The sequence below is a fragment of the Vombatus ursinus genome, unplaced genomic scaffold (assembly GCF_900497805.2).
Source record: "Vombatus ursinus unplaced genomic scaffold, bare-nosed wombat genome assembly UNPS02014779.1, whole genome shotgun sequence".
Lineage (NCBI taxonomy): Eukaryota > Metazoa > Chordata > Mammalia > Diprotodontia > Vombatidae > Vombatus > Vombatus ursinus.
In genome coordinates this window covers 9,643,305-9,665,397 of record NW_020954557.1, presented here as the reverse complement: position 1 = coordinate 9,665,397, position 22,093 = coordinate 9,643,305, and the positions used below count along the sequence as shown (strand labels likewise).

At 37.2% G+C, this 22,093-nt stretch overlaps 1 protein-coding gene across 2 annotated transcripts in view; it reads right to left on the bottom strand.

Moving 5' to 3' along the window:
- The window catches only part of KCTD18 (potassium channel tetramerization domain containing 18), a 29,242-nt gene extending 7,503 nt beyond the window's left edge, over positions 1-21,739 (bottom strand). The window contains exons 1-6 of one of the 2 annotated variants that reach the window (XM_027866016.1): positions 21,643-21,736; positions 17,986-18,189; positions 15,491-15,702; positions 13,681-13,868; positions 3,963-4,057; positions 1,681-1,783 (exon numbers count right to left, since the gene is read on the bottom strand). In XM_027866016.1, the coding sequence (XP_027721817.1) occupies positions 1,681-1,783; positions 3,963-4,057; positions 13,681-13,868; positions 15,491-15,702; positions 17,986-18,142 (755 nt within the window). In that variant the 5' untranslated portion in view covers positions 18,143-18,189; positions 21,643-21,736. Of the gene's footprint in view, positions 1-1,680; positions 1,784-3,962; positions 4,058-13,680; positions 13,869-15,490; positions 15,703-17,985; positions 18,190-21,642 lie in introns of both variants that reach the window. The other variant, XM_027866017.1, reaches the window with a different exon arrangement.
- Positions 21,740-22,093: the final 354 nt, after the last annotated feature.

The window sequence follows — 22,093 nt, the reverse complement described above, 5'->3', positions numbered from 1 at the left end:
TTTCGCAGTAGTTTTATATCTATTTCTAAACCTATGATTCAACTGGTGTGAGGAACTTCCACCACCAATAAAGACAGGTAACTAGAATCATGATAGTTTGTTATGTACCCAGAGACTAGAAGACCTGAGTTTAAATCCTACCTCATATGCTTATTAGCTGTGTGACCCTGGGAAAGTCATTTAATCTCTCTCTGCCTCAGTTTCCTCATCTATAAAATGGGGATAATAATAGCACCTACCTCCCTGGGTTGTTGTGAGGATCAAATGAGATAACATATGCAAAACATTTTGAAAACCTGGAAGTACTACATAAATGGTAGCTATCACATGATATGAAACAGGAATCCTAGAGAGCTGCCTGGGACACTGAGAGTTGAAGTGACCTGGCCAGGGACACACAACCAGTGTTTTGTCACAAGCAGGACTTGAACCCCATCTTACTGGTGGCAAAGTAGCCTTCTATCCACTAAGGTAACACTGATTCTCATCTATTTCAATGATAAATGGAATACATAGGTATACTGTTTAAATACTTTCTTTGATTACAGAGTATATACTTATAAATAAATGTATTTATTAAAATAAGTGCCAGTATATGCCACCCCAATAATGACGTTAAAATTTTAGGATAGACTAAAACAATTCCAAAACACTCATGATGGAAAATGCTGTCCACATCCAGAGAAAGAACTATAGAGTCTAACTGCAGATCAAAGCATCCTATTTTCTCTTTTCTGTTTGTTTTTCATGCTTTTCCCCTTTTGTTATGTTTCTTCTTTCACAACATGACTAATGTGGAAATATGTTTAACATGATTGCATATATATAACCTATATCAGATTGCTTGCCATCTTGGGGAGGGGGATGAGAGAAAGGGACAAAAATTTGGAACTCAAAATCTTACAAAAAAAAGGAATGTTGAAAACTATCTTTACATGTAATTGAAAAAAATAAAATACTATTCACAAAAAAAAATTTAGGATAGAAATCTTATTACTGAGACAGGATAGAGTAGAGGGGATATAGGACTTAGAGTATGAAGATCTAGGTGAATCCCCAGCTCTGTCTCTTAATAGCTTTGTGACATTGGGCAAATTCCTAATTTTCCTGAGCTCCTCATATATAACCTGGGAGTGATTGTATTTGTAATATACATTTCACAAGACTGTTGTTACACATACCAAAAGATACAGTATACATAAAGCGGTGCACTACAAAACACTCCATAAAAATAAGATGCAATTATAGTTATGTGATTTTTTAAACCAACTGAATTAACGTATCTTTAATAACAATAGCTACCATTTATTACAGAACTTTAAGGGTTACAAAGTGTTTCACATATATTATTTCATTTGATGTTTGAATCTTTCTTTAAATCTGATCTTTAAATCTCTCTCCTGATTTCCAATACTCTCTTTTTCCTTTTCCTGACCCTTAGTGGAGGTGGACCAAATTTTGTTCAGTTAAAATAAATCTAAATGAATGTGACACAACATAGGTAATTTAGTAATAAATACAAAAAAGTCTAAAAGATAATAAGAGAAAACACAAATTATATTTCAGTCATTTCAGAACTTATCTGAAGAGAAGCAAGGATTATTTTCTCTTTTTAAAAAAAACAATAAAAATGTAGATCCTTGACCAAGATGGCAAAGAATAATCAATAAAGGAAATAACCTTTTTCTAATTGGAGCCATGTGACGAAAATTTCCCTGTAAAGGTCGCTCTTCAAGAGTCCAGCATTCTATCAATTCCTGTGGAACACGCCAGTAGCTAACACCTACAGTACAAAAGCAAACATTAGAATGAGATCCCATATTGAAATACTGAGCATCAAGAAGCCATATAAGATCAAGCGGAATCGTTAATTTCGCATATTCTACTACAACAGAAGCACAAATATATAAATGTAAATTGCACAACAGATTTACAACCAAATCATTAGGGAGAGGGAGGCTGGCACAACAGAAAGAACACTGCATTAGGATTATGAACATTTGGGTTCAAATTCCAGCTCTGACACTGTGCCACCTTGAGCAGATCACTTGCCCTTCTCTAGGCCTCAGTCTACTCTACAAAATGAGGAAGTTGAGCTAGAGGGTCTTTAAGGTCCTTTCCATCAAAAAGACTGCCATAAGGTACTATTATCAGTCTCTATCTAGAAGGGAAATACCATAAATGTTATTTTATAGTAATCACTGAAGAAAGGGGACAGGAATTCAGCATAAAACATGTAGGCTCTATGAAAATATCTGAATATTTCCTAAGAGTAAGGAATATGAGACATAGCATGGCAGAGAAGATAGAGAGCTGGCCTCAGAATCTGATCCATACTGGCTGTAGGACACTAGGCAAACTCTCTAAGACCATAAATTACACAGAAAGTGCGAACCTCCATAATAGAGAAAATTTCATCATCCAGAAGTTCCATAAAACAATGAAAATGCAGTTCTAGTTTCTTTCTCCAAGGAATATCAAATAAAATTAGCTCTTCAAAAAGTATACATAAAACACTCCTTTTGTTCTACCATCCACATACCAAAGCACAGAAGTGGGCAGGAAGAACCACTAACACATTTGTTTCATTTTCTATGGGCATACATGTAAGAGTTAAGATTCAATTATATTATATATTGTAAAGATAGTAAGTTCCTTTTGTTCACTAATGATTCCCCTTGATCAAAAAACTAGGCCAGGATCCTTTTTAGAATTCTAAATCCTAAGTGGTCAAACAGGATGAAAAAACAGATCTCAAAAGAACTGCAAACCAGGAACAATCATATGAAAGATTATTCCAAATCATCAATAATAAGAGGAAGTGCAAATCAAAATAATTCTGAAGTTCTACTTCACACACAGTCAATTGCTAAAGAGAATATAATATAGGAAGAGTCAATGTTGGAGCAGCTACAAAAAGATAAGCATACTAATACACTGTTGGAGCTATGAATTGATCCAATCATTCTAAAAAGCAATTCGAATTTCTGCTTTAAAAAAGGACTAAAATGTCAGTACCCTTTGACCCAGAGATCCCATTGGTAGGCAAAAACCCCAAAGGAGTCAAAAACTGAAAGAAAAGTCCAATAAACATTTAAATATTCATAGCAGCACTTGAGTATCAAAGAAGTGGAAATAAAGAGATTCCCATAAATTAGGGAATGGTTAAAAAAAAACAAGAATGTAATGTAATATTTACTGTACCATAAAAAATGATAAATATAAAGAAATCAGAGAAACATGGGAAGATATATATGAATTGATGTATAGTAAAGTAAGCAGAACCAGAAAAACTACATACAACAACGAAGGGAACAAAAACAACAAAAAAAGGAAACTAAACACTGTGCAATTATAATGACCACACTAAGCCCAGAAGAAATGAGGAAATGCTCCTCCTGCCCTTCTTTGCAGAGCTGAGGAACTAAGGATATGGAATACTATATATAATAACACTTGGTTGATGTGTTGGTCTGTTTTGCTCAACTCAATTTCTCCCCTCTTCATTATTCTTTGGTACAATAGATACTTTGCTAGGTAGGGGAGAGGGAAGGACACATTTGGAAATAAAAGTGAATTCAAAAACAAAATGTATCAATTAAAATTAATTTTTGATGAATCCTCCTAAAAAACAATCTAATTTCAAAAATATGTTTTACAAATTGGAATGTGTCATTAAAATATTAACTGGCTTTGGATCACATTCTCTAAAACCAAAACAAATTGCTGAATTGAACTGAATGATAAGGTAATAAAAATAGGCTAATAATGACAACAAGCAACTCATGACACATGGCCTTATAACTAAACCACCTTAGTATATTATCCTGAACAATCTGACAATTGCTTGCTGGACACATTCTGAGAACTTCCCTAACAAAAGCACCATACTATTAAAACACACTTTGTGGTTCTAAGAAAAGTTTAACTGCTACTATGGAAAAAAATCACTGACATCATACCTTCACCTTCCCAAGTATCAAATGCATCCATCATCTTCTTCAATTCAGCTACTGAATAATAGCTCCAAATGTACTGAACATTATTTCCAGCCTCTCTAGAAATATTTTTAAGAGAAATAAAAATAGTAACAAAGTAAGAAAACAAAAAGAATAAGAAAAACAGTACATTTAATACACTGTATTAATATCAGCTTACATTTTACATATGTATCTACCTTAGTGGTTCCCTACAAAGGGACTGAGGAATTCTGGAAGAAGCTCCCAAATCAGTATAAATACCAAAGCATTATTATCACTAAGGTCATTATTTAGTGCTAACAAAATGTGAATTATAAACAATGAGTTCCTGAGTAAAGACATGAATGATCAGTAACCCTTCTGTGAATATTAATAATGCTATAGTCCCATATCTGACATCAAAAGAAAAAAAAACACTAAAAACTGTCATGTCATAATTCTTTAAAACATGTCTTCATGGAAGATGCAAAAGCAAGATGGGAGAGTAGCAAGAAGTAGTATAATAAGCTCCATTATCTCCCCTTGCCCCCAAGAAAAAAATCTCCTTCAAATAGACCTAGAAAATGCACCTGACTGAATCCTGATAGGGAGATCCAAGACAGTCACATTTAGTCATGTTACAGACCAGGTTGGCATAGAGACACAGAGAGTTCTGCAGATACTGAGGATGGGATGGCCAGAAGCCATACAGAACATTCCAGCACCCAGACAAAGACCACCAGGGCAAGAAGAGGTCCCAGACTTGTATCGGGACACTGAGATCAGGACAGGTGTGACCGGGCAACTTTGTTGCTCACTACCCAGTTCCTGGTCCCAGATCTAGGGCAGACTGACAACGGTACCTACCTTCCACTCCTCCCCAACTCCCAACAATCTTAAACCCTGAGCTGTATACTAAAAGAGAAGTAAGTTCAGAATCAAGTAGCAGCAATGGTGCTCAGATCCCAAAAGCCAAGCAGGGGCTGAATTCCAGCCTTCAGCCTAGTCTGAAACCTGCAGAGGAATAACCAAGGCAGGAATCCCAGACTGAGAGGAGCCTGCAGTTCTATCACTCTGAACCAATAGAGCTTTCCTTCTGGCTGACACCAGTCTTCTGTTGCTCAGACCCAAACCCAGGTCAAGAATGTGCAAAGCTCAGACCAGGCGGAGTAACAATTAGACTATGCCCTGGAACAGACCTTTTTTGGGAACATTGAAAGCTTGCAGGCTCCCAGCCTGTCCCTGAGATCCTGAAACAATGTAACACTAAATGTTCCAAGAAAGCAGCAAGAGAACCAGCTCACTTCTGTCCAGAAGTGCCACAAAGCTCCACTGTACACATCAAGTCCAAAGTCAGGAAGTAGTCTGGAATAATGAGCAAACAAAAAAAATCCCACTATAAAAAGTTATTATGGTAATAAGAACACTGAAGATGCAAACCCAGAAGAAAAGAATGACTCCAAAACATCTACAAAGCCTTATAAGAAAAAAAAAAAAACCAGCTTGGGCACAAATTCAACTACAATTCCCAGAAGAGATGAAGCAAGAGTTTTTTGGGTTTTTTTAAAGAGTTAAAGTACTTTTATAAATTAAATGTTATTACTGGGGGAAAAACTGGAAAAGAAAGAGAGCTATAGAAGAAAGGTTTAGAAAAAGAATTAATAGCTTGGCCCAAGAAGTACAAAACCTTACTCAAGCAATAAACTCCCTGAAAATCAGAAAGGAACAAACAGAAGTCAGCTCTAGGAGGCAACAAGAAACATTAAAACAAAGTCAAAACACTTAAAAAAAAATAGAAGAAAACATAGGATATCTCATAGTAAAAACAAATGACCAGGAAAACAGACTGAGGAAACAAACTACCTGAATGCCATGATCAAAACAAAAACCTAGATATCTTATTTCAAGAAATTTTAAAAAGAAAACTGCTCAGATCTCTTAGAACCAAAGGACAAAGTAAAAGTAAAAGGAATCCACCAGTGACCTCCTGAAATAAATTCCCCAAAATGAAAATTAGGAATATTAGACAAAATCAAGAGGTTCTAAGTCAAAGAAAAAAAAACAAAAAAACAAAAAAACCAAAAAAAAAAAAAAAACAAAACAAAACACTGAAAGCAGCCAGAAAGAAAGATGTCAAGTAGCCACAATCAGGATCATAATCTAGCAGTTTATAGAAGGCTATAAAAAAGTAGAGCTCTTGGCATACCATATTCCAGAAGGCAAAGGATACACAGGCATACAGCCAAGAACTACTTACCCATCAAATCTCAATATAATTCTACAATGGAAAAAAAAATGGACTTTTAAATGAAATAGAGGATTTCTAAGAATTCCTGATGAAAAGAAAGAAACCTTATAGAAACTCTGAAGCTCAAACACAGGAGTTGAGAAACATAGAAAGGTAAAAGTGAATAAATATCATAAGAGATTAAACAAGAATAAACTTCTTATATTTGAATATGGGGAGATGATACATATGTTCCCTGTAAGCCCTATCATCACCAGAGGTCACAGAGGGAGTCTAATTAGACATAAGTGGTTGAGAGCGGTTCTATTATGTGCTAAAGATCTTAAAAAAAATATAGAAAGGGAGGGGGGAAAGAATACACTTGGCAGGGAGCCAGTGGAAGAAATTAGGTTGCGGAAAATTCTCTCACATAACCGGCGTATGCAAGCAGACATCAATTCAAACAAGGATGAAGGAGTAGAAGGGAAGAGGCTGACACCTGAACCTCACTCACATCTGAACTAGTCAAAGGAGAGATGGAAAACACACACAGCTAGATACAGAAACACATTTCACTCAACAGAGAAATAAGAGGGAAAGGGGAGAAGGCACAAGGAGAGAGTAGAGTGACTGAAGACTAAGAAACTGATTAGTCCTAAGCAAAACAAATAACAAAAATGTACAAAAATTTTTATAGCTCTTTTTGAGCTAGAAAAGAATGGGAATCTGAGGGGGTGCCCATAAACTGGGAAATAATTATAATATATAAATGTAATAGAATATTATTATGCTTTAAGAAATGATGAAGGCAGGGGCAGCTAGGTGGCACAGTGGATAAAGCATCAGCCCTGAAGTCAGGAGGACCTGAGTTCAAATCTGGTCTCAGACACATAACACTTACTAGCTGTGTGATCCTGAGCAAGTCACTTAACCCCATTGCATAGCCAAAAAAAAAAAAAAAAAGAAATGATGAAGGAGATGGTTTCTGAGAAACCTATGAAGACTTACATGTACTAGCGAACAGAACCAGGAGAAAAATTTAAAGATGACAATATGGTAAAGACAAACAACTTCCAAAGAATTAGGAACTGAAAAATTAATGACCAACCACAATTCCAGAAGAGTAATGATGGAACATGCTACAAGGTAAAAAACTCAGAGTGAAGAAAGAGAGGGGGTGTGTGTGTGTGTGTGTGTGTGTGTGTGTGTGTGTGTGTGTGGGCATGGTCAAATGAAAATTTGTTTTGTATGACTATATATATCGATAACAGGGGCTCTGTTTTTCTTTCATTCTCAACGTAGGAAAAAGAAGGGGTGGCAGAGAACACAGACTTTTACTGATTAAAAAAATATGTAATATAATTTTTAAAAAATCAAAATAACACTAGACTTCACAGCTAAGTGTGGTAACCCAGGTCAGTAATCACTGCTACTGTAGAGGCTAAAGCTGGTGGATCACCAGAGCATGAAAGTTCTAAGCTGCAGTGGGCTTAGCCAATCAGGTGTAGACACACAGCGTAGCACCAAATAATGTGATTCCCTGAGAGAGAATGGGGTACCAGATTGCCTAAGGAGTGACGAAGTGGCCCATAGCAGAAATGGACTAAGTGAGAGCTCCTGTGCTGATCAGAAGCAGGATCAAGTCCCTGGGTGGCTGCTGCATTTCCAATGAGAAACATACAGGGAGAAAAAAGATGGAGGGGACAGGGGAAGGAGGAGAGGAAGACAGGAAGGAAGGGAGGAAAGTACAGAGGGAAGTCTTCATCTAAAAGGATCTGGCTCACTTCTAGTTACTTATTCATTCAAAAGCCCCAAAAATATTTGATAAAACTGTGAAGTACCTTATTCCTTTCCCCGTAAAATACATTTGTAAAATGGATTTTTTGCACTTATAATCACAGAAATACAAATACTCCAACAAGGTGGATGTGGTACCAGATTTAAGGTTGAAATTTTTATCAATCCAACCAGACTTCTAATTTTCAAAAGTAGTTGTACCAGAAATTTCATTAAATTTCTCAGTATAATATGTAAAAATGCTTTCTACAGACTGAATAATGTCTCACATGTATATGTATTACTATTTTTCAGATGGGTTAAGATGTTGTTATATAATGAGACAGAAATTCATTTTAAAGTATTACTGAATTCATGGTACTTTTTGGTCACCATGTATTTTTTCAAGAGATGCTACCAAGAGTACAGCTATCAACATTTGGGAGTATATGAAAAATTTTTAATATTAAAAAAAAGGTCTAGAATATACATGGAAAAAATCAAGAAATCTTTCAAGTTAAGTTTTCAAAAAGTATTCCATTTCAAGTGCAACTAAGAAAGACCGAAGGGCAGCTAGGTGGCACAATGGATAGAGCACCAGCCTTGGAGTCAGGAGGACCTGATTTCAAATCCAATCTCAGATCAGACACTTGACACTTACAAGTTGTGTGACTCTGAGCAAGTCATTTAATCCCAACAGGAAGGAAGGAAGGAAAGAAGGAAGGAAGGAAGGGAGGGAGGGAGGGACGGAAGGAGGACAGAAAGAAAGAAAGAAAGAAAGAAAGAAAGAAAGAAAGAAAGAAAGAAAGAAAGAAAGAAAGAAAGAGAGAGAGAAAAAGAAAGACCAAAGTGCGAAGAAAGAAAGAAAGAAAGAAAGAAAGAAAGAAAGAAAGAAAGAAAGAGAGAGAGAAAAAGAAAGACCAAAGTGCCATTATATACCTTAATGGGGAAAAAAAATGAATGTTTACAAAATTCCTAACCATAACCCCCCCTGGTATATGCCATAGGATACATAAAACAAAAAACAAACAAAAAAATGAGAGAATGCCTGCTCACAAAGGGCTTGTGACCACTCAGTTAAAGGTTGCTTTAGGCCTATGCTTTCATTAACCCCCTCTACCATTGCAGACTATCAACTCCTTTATAATTTAGGATCTTAAGGCACTAAGGGATTAAGTGACTTTCCTAGGATTGATAGGTAATATGTGACAGACGGGACTTGCACCTAGGTCTTCCTGACTCATATTATGCCACACTACCTTTTTAATTGTATTATCTCTAAGAGGTATGCTAAGCTAATCAGTAGCACAGATGGTAAAGGAGTTGAACAACTGGTCAGAAAGAGATCACAGGGGTCTCTTTGCTAACACTGGGGGTAGGACTCTGTTGCAATGCCTATACTCAGATCCAAGTCACAACCCTTAGTCTCAGGGTTACGAGGAGCACTAGCATATCAGAGCTTGTGGCTGCAAGGAAGCAGGGACCCTGGTCACATTTCCAGGGCAGAAAAGAGTGCTTGTGGTCACTCACAGACCACAGCACAGGCCAGGAGAGTAGTAAACACACCTCTCCTTAGATCATACCACCTTATAAGAACTGAAAACTTACAGACCTCTCAGAAAACAGCTACACAAAAATCCTGAAGCTTGGGACACATCTCCTGATACCCAGGGAGCAGAGGCCAATGTTAACATAAAGTTAAAAGTCAAGAAACAGACTGGGAAAATGAGGGAAAAACAAACAAACAAACAAAAAAAAAAAAGAAAAAAAGAGAACCTGACCATAGAAAGTTAAAAGCCTGACAAGGAAAATCAAAACACAAACTCAGATGACAAAAAAGGTCAAAACTGCTACATTCAAAGCCTCAAAGAAAAATATGAATTGGTCTCAGGCTCAAAAAGAATTCCTAAAAGACCTCAAGAAGAATTTTAAAAATCAAGTAAGAGAGGCAAAAGAAAAACTGGGAAAAGAAATGAGAGTAATGCAAAAAAATCATGAAAAAAGAGTTAACAGCTTGGTAAAAGAGGTAAAAGAAAATAATACCTTAAAAAACAAAAGAGGCCTAAGGTAAAAGAGGCACAAAAATCCAATAAAGAGAACTCCTTAAAAAATAGAACTGGACAAATGAAAAAGGAGGCACAAAAGCAAAAGCTAATGATTCCAGGAAACATAAAGAAACAATAAAATAAAATCAAAAGAATGAAAAAATTAGAAGGAAATGTGAAATATCTCTTTGGAAAAAACAACTGATCTGGAAAATACATTGAGGACAGATAATTTAAGAATTACTAGACTAACTGAAAGCCATGACCAAAAAAAAAAAGAGCCTAGACATTATCTTTAAAGAAATTATCAAGGAAAACTTCCCTAATATTCTAGAACCAAAGTGTGAAACAGAAATTGAAAGACTCCATTGCTCACCTCACTCAGCTACGTATAGATATCTGTCTTACCCTACACGAAAGTAGGAGGGGAAAGGGATAAGAGAGTGGGAGGGGGCTGACAGAAGGGAAAGATTGGGGGGAGTGATAGAAGCAAAACACTTCAGGATGGAAAGGGTGAAAGGAGAGAGAAAATAGGATTAAACAGGAGGGAAATAGGATGGAGGGAAAACAGTTTATGATCATAACTGAAAAAAAATCTTACAACAAGTTTCTCTGATAAAGGCCTCATTTCTCAAGTAAGTAACCCATTCAAATTTATAAAAATAAATAAAATTTAAATAAAGTAAAATAAAATAAATATAATAAATAAAATTTAAATATAAGAGTCATTTCCCAATTGATATATAGCCAAAGGATATGAACAGGCAGTTTTCGGATGAAGTAATCAAAGTTATCTGTAGTCATGTGAAAAAATGCTCTAAATCACTACTGATTTGAGAAATGCAAATCAAAACAACTCTGAGGTACTACACCACACCTATCAGATTAACTAATATGACAGAAAAGGAAAATGACAAATGGTGGTGATGTGGGAAAACTGAGACATTAATGCGTTGTTGTAGGAGTTGTGAATTGATTCAATCATTCTGTAGAGCAATTTGGAACTATTCCCAAAAGCCTTTAAAACCATGCATACCCTTTGACCTAGCAATACCACACTACCAGATCTGTACCCCAAAGAGACATAAAAGCAAAATGGAAAAGGATGTATGTGTACAAAAAAAATTTATAGCAGCTCTTTTAGGGGTGGCAAAGAATTGGAAACTGAAGGGATGCCTATGAATTGAGAAATGGCTAAACACATTCTGGTATATGATTATGATGGAATACTATTGTTCTACAAGACATGATGAGCAGGGTACACTCACAAAAACCTGGAAAGACTTACATGAACTGATGCAAAGTGAAACTTTGAGTTAACAGAGACCTGGGGCAGAACCAGGAGAACACTGTACATAGTAATAACAATACTGTATCATGATCAACCGTGAATGACTTGGCTTTTCTCAGCAATACAATGACCCGAGACATTCCAAAGGACTTATGATGAAAAATGCTATCCATGTCCAGAGAAAGAACTGATGGAGTCTGAATGTAGATTGAAACATACTTTTTTAATTTTTTCTTGTTTAGTTGTTTTTTTTTCCTTTTGAGTCTGTTTTCTTTCAAAACATGACTAATATGGAAATGTGTCTTGCATGACTGCACATGTATAATCTATATCAAATTTCTTGCCTTCTCAATGAGGGGGAAGGGGAGAGAGGGAGAAAATTTGAAACTAAAATTTAAAAAAAAACCAATGTTAAAATTGTTTCTACAAATAACTGGAAAAAAATTAACTTAAAAAAATCTGAGTGCCAAGCACAGTGCTAGGCAAAGTGGAAGATAGGAAACATAGATAAAAGACCTTATTTTCATGAAGCTCACAGTCTAGAAGAGGGATAAGATGCCCAAGGTAAGGAGAACTGGATTTGGAACTGAATTCAAATCACGGTTCTGCTAGTTAGATGACTTTGGACAAGTCACTTAACTATCTTGGGCCTTAGTTTCCTCATCTATAAAATGAGAAACTAGAAGACCTCTAAGGTCACTTCTAGCTACAAATTTATTATATTATGATTTGATTAACACAAATACAGATAACCATAATATACAACATTACACGACAAGTACGTTAGAGAGTTGCAAACAAGCTCTATTTGAGGTTCCAAGGGGAAGGTTCAGAGCTGATATAGGAGTAAAATCAGGGAAGGCATTATGGAAAATGTCATTTGAGCTGTATTCTAAAAGATGGGTAAGAATTCAACGGACTAAGAAAGGGGGAGCATTTGAGACAAATAGAATAACATAAGCAAAGACACAGACATGGAGAGAATCAGAGACTATATGAGTTAGGGCGGGGTGCAGTGCATATGAAGAGGAACAATATGATATAATGCAGTACCAGATTATAAATAGCCTTCAAAGATAAAAATAGATCTGAATTCTATTCAAAAGGCAAGAAGAATCCAAAGAATTTTTATCAGAAGAGTAATATGGTCAGAATAAGACATAAAAAAATATTATTCTGATCACAGGTATTCGATCTGAGGGATGGATGGAAAGGGAGGAAAACAGGAGTTGACAAACCTAACATAAAGAGACTATAAGAAGTCCACAGGGGTGGCAACAAGGACCTATAATAGGATAGAGGCAGTAGAAAATAGCAAAAAAGGTATAGAAGCTAGATGTGCTATGAAGGTAGAATTGATAGGATTTAATAACTAAATAATTATGGTAAGTATGAAAGGGAAAAATTAGAGATAACCTTAAGACTTCAAACATGATAGAATGAGTGAATGATGGTGCCACAAACAGAAAAAGTAAAGGCGAAGAAGAAAATAAATTTAGGTGGGAAGATAAGCTTGATCTTGGACATGTTGAGTTTGAGGGGTCCATGGGAATTCAGGTATAGATTCCTAAATGCAGCTGGAGATGTGGGTCTAAAGGTCACAAAGTTAGGAGAAATGAAGATTTGAGAGTCATCCGCATAGGAATGGTAGTGGATACTATAAATTGAATGAAATTATCAGGAGAGAGAATGTAAAGGAATGAGAGATGAGGGTCAAGGATAGACCCTTAAAGAACATCCATATTAAAGCATTTGGTTAAGAGGATAAAAATTCTCCTTGAAGGAAGGTTAAAGAAGAATTAAAAGAAACAAGACAATGCATTAAAATCACTTGCCCAATGACATATAACAAAGTGAATGGCTTAGAAAAACTCTCCTACTCAAATTTTGTCTAAAGCCAGCCTAAGGAGAGCTATGATTATCTAGATTTCCTGATTTTTAATCCTGTATTCTTATATATCATGTGACCTCCTTAAGACAAAACTGATAACAATCACACACTCAGTTTCTTTATCTTTTGGAAGGGGGTAGAGAGGGTTACATGATCAGAGGCCTATTCTCCCTTTAAATCTTGTTATAACATGATTCCCAAAAATCAAAAAAAGTAAGGCTAATGACAAAGCACTTGCAAAAAAATTACATCAATATAACTGTTCTTCAATTATAAACATTTCTTAAAGTATCTAGAACACCTATCCCACCTTACAAGCTCCTTTAACTTAAATATAGAATTTTTAAATGTTTTTCATGGTTCTGGTAAAAATACAAACTATGAAGTGTGATGTTATTTACAGTCAATGTCATTTTCCGTAACATGTATTGAAAGTATTTAATGTTATGAAAATTTTACTTCTTTTTTTCCACAATCAAATCTGTACTTACCTTTTGTAAATGCTACGAATTCTTCCTCCTAGCTGTTTATCAATTGCATCAGTTCCATCTGCTTTTGTGGCATACACACCAATAATTCTACTCTCACAGCTTGCACCAGATGTGCTGAGATAGTGTAGAACCCAAACAGTAGGTTTGTTACAGGCTAACCCATAAGAATCACAAAAGTCTGTCAAAGCCTGGAACAGACATCAGAAAATTTGAATTTAATTCAATGAGAATGATTTTGCCATATTGACTTTTCTCTTCAGAAAGCAATATGGTACAATCAAAAGAGTACTGGACTTTGAGTTAACAGAGACCTGGGGCTAAATGCAGCTTCTAACACTTAATGCTGAACATAATGTAGACACCCCAACAGCTTAACCTACTGAAGCTCAGAACTTCAGAGCTTAAGAGTCCCAACAGCCTTGGCCTTCACAATAACAGAGATTACAGGAATTAGCCACCGTGCTGGGTTGTCTATATTCTAAAAAAAAAATTTTTAATGTGTTCATGTCTTGCCTATCCAAACCATAGTGAAATCCTGGACTATCGTTCATGTGTGTGTGTGTGTGTGTATACACACGCACACATGGTCCAGATAGACAGATTCTTCTATAGCTCCTAATACTGTGCTATCAATATAGTAAACACTAAATAAATCTGTGCTATATGAATGTGCATGTGATAATTTCCTTCCTAACTGTCAATTGAGAATAAAAGAATCACTGAATATAAATCTTAAAGTTTTAGAAGAATTTCAAAAGATTATCTTTTCCAGCAGTCAGCTTTCAAGCAGGTAAGGTTTTTATCCCCATTTTATAGAAGAAGCAACTGATAGCCACAGAGATTAATTCATTTACTTTAATCAATTCCTAAAACAAATTCAAGAGAAAAACAAGGACAGCCAGTAAGAGGCCAGTAAGAGGTTGGTGAAAAGACACTCAAATGTCCTTCCTGAGTATTATGGCCTCAGGTCTCCTACAGCATTTCTTCAATTTCATCATACTACAGTTATGGACTATTAGCTTAAAGTCTCTGACACATACGCTAAATAAAGCAGATTAAACAAATTAATCTTACTCAATTTTAATTGGTACCAAATGCCTGTTAAAAGGTATAACATCTACCACTAGAGTGAAAGACAACTAACAAAGCTCACTAAGTCATGTTAAGTGCTAAAAACACAGTCAAAAAAAGTGTATTGCAAAAAAAGCTCTAATGGTCATAAAATGACATAAATTAATCCTCAAATTTACAAACTGTTACATTCACTAAATTTGGTAAGATTAGTGTTTGTATTCAATATGGCAATTCTCCTAACATAAGGAGCAATTATGATAAAGAGAACATGACTTCACATGCCACAATGTCACTGTTAATTTATAAACAAATTCTGTAGCCAGAATATTCCTAAAAAAAAGTAATCAAGGAATACTATATCTTTAATGTGGAAAAGAATCATAAAAATATATACATATATATATATGTGTGTGTGTGTATATATATATATATATATGTAGTTTGTATGTTAAAGTAATCTCTTTCAAATTAAAAAGGAAAAACATTAACCTTATGAGAGGTCCCAAGATCTCTTACCAAGAGGTAACAAGTTTATATGTTTTTTTGTTACAAAGAGTGGTTATTTTGGTCCAGTGCATAAAACATGCACGAATTCTCCATTCTAAAATTAGGAAAATGCAATGTCTTCACAATTTTTACATAAAACATGCTATTAAAAGTATGTGCTTTCATTATTTTGTGCTGACTGATATACGTTAATAAATACTTTAAAAGAAACTTAAGAAAATGCCAAGACCTTTTTAAGTTCTATATTTGACCTTAAAGCATATGTCTCCATTTCATTGGCCAAGTGGTCAGATAAACTGTAAGGATAAGGGATGCCAAAGTAATCAGCCTCCTCCTGCAGTGCAATTCGAGTTTGCTCATCTTTAGGAATCTGAACTTCCCCATGAAGATAATCCAAAAGATATTTAAACAGATTTCCATCACGATCAATAAGACAAGCCCCTAGAAATATACATAATACAAAAAATGATTAGACACATAAATCAGACCTTCAACAAAATTTCACCAAGCCAAATCTGTACCTAGCCAGTCCATGGATCTTTCATGATCATTTGGTGCTTATGCTGTATTTCTTAATGGGTACTTTCTACAAAAGTAGTTATTTGTTTTTCCTAATTTTACCTGATAATTATTTCACCTAGAAAAAAAAAACTTAAAAGACTCACAAAATCTTATGGGTAAAATCCCTTCTCATTCTAAAGATGAGAAAACTGGGAGCAAAATCTATTTGCTCAAGTTCATAAAACAAGTAGCAGAGCTGGGGCTAGAATTCTAGTCTCCTTACTTTCTTGACATGACTGTTTATAAAATAGATATTTGCAAATAAAGAGCTACAATGTAAATCACAATAACCAATAAATCACTTACCTAGAAATAGAAATTTCTTTATCAGGTAAAGAGAAAATATAGCAAATACACAGTCCCTAGTTTACAAATGGGGTGTTATAAAAGTTCATTTGCAAGTCAGTGGCTTGATGTGGTGGTACTCTAACTCAACTAGATTATGGGTTAAATAGACTTTTGTGAGCTGGCCTGGAAAACTAACCACTTTTTATAACATTGTTTCTATGGGAAAATGCATTCCAAGTTTCAACCTGGTACTTGGGACACTGAACACATTTCCCCACCAGATCTGGACAAAGAAGACTCTAGTTGCTGCTGTTCTACAAGGGAACTTGTCCCTCACCCTAGGTAAGGAAGGAAAGGCATAAGAATAGATGATAGTTTTATAGCACAGTGGGGAAGGAAGAATCTTCTCTAGCCATAAGGCAGGGACAGATTCACTAAGGACAAGAGACTGACTATGGTAATGATTTACATGCAAGAGACATTTTGTGCTAGATACTAAAATATCTTAAGAAATGTCTGTATTTTAAACCTAAGTCGGGTCATTTTTGCTGCTTAAACTGAAAAATACAGACAATACAACAAGCCAAACAATGTTTCTAAATATTATACTTTAACAGACCAACAGAAAGAAAATGCCTTTTCTTCACCAATCTAACACACTTTTGGGATACTCCTTCCTAGTAGTCGCTTAGAAAACAGAGTACAACAGCAGCACTTTGGAGGAGAACTGATGAGAGGGGAAGTTTCAGTCTCCCTGATGTTGTCTGTTAACTGGAATCCTATCTTATTCCTAACTGAGCACTCTAGGCCTGAGCCATCAGCACAGAGTGACAGCTTTGTGGAGGGTTTTATAGTCTTTCCCAGCTATCGTTCAGCTGGGAAAGTAATTACTTTAGACTTCACTGGCATTAGCATCAGGAATACCTCTACTCTTTATAATCATCCAATTCTTCTGATCTAACAGGAAACATGAAACAGGTTCCATGGGCCCCAAGAGGAATCAGAAGATGGTTAAGAACAGCATCAGAGCCCTGGAATTGTGTTTTTAAAGTTTTCTTCTGTATCTAGCAATAACTTTTGCATCTTTCTATTCTTCTGGATACATCACTGTATTGAAATGTTTCCTCAGGCATATGTCAGGTCATGTAACAAGACTATGTAACAAGTCTAACACTAATTCTACACTTATATTAGTTGCTCTTTGTCAGTTGTACATCAGACAGCTGCTCTCTCCACAGAAATAAGCGCTCTACTGTGAAGAACACAGGGAGAGACTAATACATCTAATCATCCTAAATACCTTTATCCATGAAGTTGCTCTAATGTAAATTGAGTTTCCAAATAAAATTAATCACATTTTTAGATCTTTATTGGCCTTGATGCTTTCTCATTTCTTCCCTAACTGAGCCAAAGCAACATGGATTTTGGACATTGACCTAAACTGAATTTAAAAAGGTGCACTTCTTTCATTTTCATATAAAATAACAAGAAAATGCCAAATATGATTCTGTTCAATGACATTATTCATTAACATACTTGTTATTATTATTAGCTAACACTTATATAGTCCTTTAAGATTTGCAAAGCACTTTACAAACATTAATTCATTTTTAATCCTCACAACAACCCCAGGAGGTAGTTGCTTTTATTATCCCTATATTATGGATAAGGAAACTGAGGCAGACAGTAGTTAAGTGACTTGCTCAGGATCACACAGCTAAAAAGTGTCTGAGGCTGGATTTGAACTCAGGTCTTCCTGACTCCAGGCCCAGCACTCTACTACACCATCTAATTTCAGAATGTTGAAGAGCAGTTAAACTGGAAACCCACTTTAATGAAGACTTATAACAATGTTTATAACTTTAATACATTTACCAGATTCATCCACCTTTAGAGGAAATCGTCCACTGAACATAGATGCAAGCATCGACTCCTTAAAGCGGCACAAGGACTCACGCCTGGCTGTATAAATACAGCCTCCCACATTAAGTCTGAGAATATCCAGCACCTCTTCTGCCTTGCTGCCTTCCATTGCTCCCACCAACTGTCCTAATTATTAGGTCACAGTACTATCCAAATCTGCAAAACAGTTGTGCTCATATGAATTTCCATGAGTGAATAAAAAAGGAATATACAACCACTATTTCCTATAATACATGAGAAGCAATCTATTTCCAGGGTTTTAAAATTCACCTTAAGTGACAGTAACACTGAATTAAAGTGCTTTAACACATAAGACAGCTCAATATATGCTAAAATGTGCAAGATCATAAGGGTCTTTTTTTAATTAATGATTCTTAAACAAATATTTTCTAACTAAATGACTTAAATTATAAAACTAAACTGAAATAAAAATAATGAACTACGGAATCATTCCATTTTCATGTATATTCTAAAGTACAATAGCTGAAAGTTAACCCTAACAGAATCAAAAGTTACCATTTAAATTCAATTTAATAAATATTTACTAAAGCCACTATGGCTAAAATTAAAAAAAAAAAATAAGCCAATCACAGTGAAAACTGAAGATAGTTGATAAGTCTGCATGTGTCCAAAGAACTCACAGAAGTCTTCTAACACATTGGGAAGGGCCCCTCTACCACGGCAGATTTATGGGACAACATAAATATACCCAGAATGTAAAGGAAATGGATGGGCTACAATTTATATCACTGGAAAAAGTATCTACATCCTATATCAATGAGATCCCAGCTCCAAAACAGTTTTGGACAATACACTATGGCTAAACACTGGGGATACTAAGAGGAAAAACTACATGGTCTCTGACTCAAGAGACTGAGGTCCCTATATTTTAATAGGTAAAGAGATGAGTCAGACATACATAAAAATAACTATACTAAAACTTACAATATAATTAAATGCACAGAAAAAGATCAAACAGAAGTATGAGAGGTATAAAGCAGGACAGCTGACAGAAGGGGAGAATCAGGGAAGGCTTCATGGAGAAGGTGGCACTTTAGTCTCTTAGGAAGAGAAATATTTCAACAGGTAAAGATATTTATGCAAAGAAAAGGGAGAGGGCAAGATTAGATTGGGGAATGGAAAGAACTCCACGTGGGGACAATAAGTGGTATGAAATAAGGCTTTAAAGATATCAGTGGTCAGCTTCTCAAGAGTTTATTATTTGTTGAAAGAATTTAAACAATAAAGTAAATTATTCAGTTAAGTAGCTAATAATTACTGTTGGACAGATAAGGTTAACAGTGGTAACCATCATTTAAATTTTACTAAGGCTTTTTCTACTAAAACTCTACTTTGATGCTTAGCTCCAACACAGAAGTGACACTAGATCATCAAAAACGACACCAATATTTTGCAAGCTTTGGCAAGTCCTACCAAGCTGGAAAGGCTTCAAGTACAGACCCAGTGATGTCTGTCTATGTCTGTCATAGAAGAATTAGCTTTATTACCAGAACTGGCTCATCACTGGAAGGTTACCACCTGGTAATGAATGCTTTCAGCCACAGTAACTAATAAATTTTTTTTTCCTAAGCCTAGAAATCAGTGAGAGTACTCACACATATTTAAGTATTAAATTAAGAAGAACCTAACCCTACACACTTTGTCACTTAAGATCAAAATTCGGAGTATACCAGCAGGCAACACATCCTCCAAGTCCTATACAGAAAATATTTAAGTCGGCTTCGTACTAAACTGGCTGAATTTTCTAGATGGTGTTAAGAGGGACAACACTTAAAAACCATTTTTAAAAGAATCAAATTCAAGAAGTCAATAAAATATCACTGACCATGGTTAAATTTATGAACCCTAAAAGGTTCCTTGATGGAAGTCATTCCTGGTTCCAATAATTAGATCACCTAACATTAGGGACCAAATTTAAAATCTCTACTAAGAGGTTCAAAAGACAACCCTGCTTTTTTCCTTACACTTTTTTTGTTTAGTTATAAATTGCTTTTGGACCTCATTCTAAGAAAAATCAAAGAGAAGCCTGAGGAATAACCACATTGATTAAGACCAACTACACCATGTCCCAAATGTTTAAAAAAGGGATAGGACCTATGATTTCATTAGTATAGGAACTACCTAAGTGAGGAAACACCATCTACCAATCAATGCAGGTCAGCACCTTCTCTGCAAATTATACTCTTTAGAGAGCTGTCTGCAACACTGAAAGACTGAGGCACAAGAACAGTGTCAGAAGCAGAACTTGAACCCAAGTTTTCCAGGCTTCTAAACTGTATCTCGCCAAATATTCACATATCCACCTAGCATAACTAACACTATCTCTCTCTCTCTTCTCCAAGCAGTCTACAAAGTAATACACCTTTCCCCCGATCCTCACTCCCCCCACACACACAACACATCATAGAATCATAGAATCACCTCTGAGCCAAGAGAACATCCCATTAAAGCCTTTTGGCCATTTGGTATGGGGGATGGTAAGAGAGTAAAAGGACTTCATCTATTTCTTAAATATCTTAGGCTCAGGTGCTACCTCTTCCAGAAACCTTCTCTGATCTCTCTCCCTAGTTGCTTGTGCTCTCTACTTCCTCAAATGTTTCAACAGCACTTTGTCAGTTTTCTCTAGGGCAGGGTTTCTTAACCAGGGGTCTGTGAACTTATTTGTGCTTTGTTTTTTGTTGTAGTTTTTTTTTAATGACTATTTCATTACTAGTTTCTGTTATAATTCTATGTTTTTATTTTATGCATTTAAAAACATTAATGAGAGGCGTTCATAAGCTTCGCCATAGCAACAGGGGTCCAAGGGACTAAACAGATGAAGAACCCTTGCTCTCAGGTTTCCCCACCCTTACTTACCAGATGTCAGTTACCTTAAGTAGTCTTCTCTCCGCCTCTACCCCCAGGAGAAAGTACGCTCTTGGAGGGCAAGAGAAACTATTTCATGTCTGACTTGGCATGTTCACCTAGTAGGCGCTTAATATTTTCCGAATTTGAATTGATAGCTTGAGTCAATACCCAAAAGATTCCCAACAGTGGAGTCCATCCGTCCGTCCACCCCCAAGCATTCATTAAGCGCTTACTACAAGCGCTTACTATGTGCCAAGCGGGGGATGCAAACACAAAGGAACCATCCCTACTCGCAAGGAAGCTCGACTCCCTCATTCTCCCCAAACCCACCAAACCCACCAAACCCACACTGTGGATCGTCCTTTCTAACCTATTCAAACCACCATTCCGGGTCACTGCAAACACCTCCAGCCCCGTCCCGGCCGAGGCCCCCTGCGGGGCAGCGGGGGGCCGAGGGGGAGGAGTCGGCTCGCGGACGGGGGCGGTGGAGGGGGTATTGTGCTCGCTCGCGCCCCCGCAGCATCGGCGGGGGCGGCTGGCACTGGGAACTTTCCCTGTCACGCAGGGCTCCCGCAGACGGGCGCTGGGGGCCACCCTGATCTCCGGGCCGGGGAACTGAGGGTGAACCGCTTCCCTCACACACCTCGGCGCGCTCCGACCTCGCCCCATCACCCAGCCCGGGGTCCCCATCCATCCTCTCCCCCCTCCCCCCTCCCCCGTCGCCGCCCCAGCCCTCCTTACCTGCGTCCCCGCCTCTCCCGGGTCGCCTGCCCCGGCCCGGAACCGAGGCCGCTACTGGCTTCGGAATGGGGGCCCGACAGGGCGTGGAGAGCTGAGCCGAGGCGGGGCAGCCCGGGACGAGGCTTCCCTCCCTCCCTCCCCTACGTCGACCTCAGGCCGGCGGCACAAAGCCGGCCCAGACACGGAAGTGGAAGCGGCGACGGCGGCGGCAGCTTCGGCAGCGCCTCCTCCTCCTTCTCCGACCTCCAGGCTGCGGGCTGCGCCCCCGTGCGGCCCCCGTGGGCCACTGCTAATGGGGGCTGGCACGGAGGGCAGCCGCGTACGGTCAGGGGCGGGGGCGGAGGCCGAGGCCGAAGCCTGAAGCCCCGCCCCCTGGCCGCGCGCCTGCCCCTCCCCCAAGCCGGGCCCGAGGCTGCTGGGAGGGGCCGGGACCGAGTGTCGCGTGCAAAGT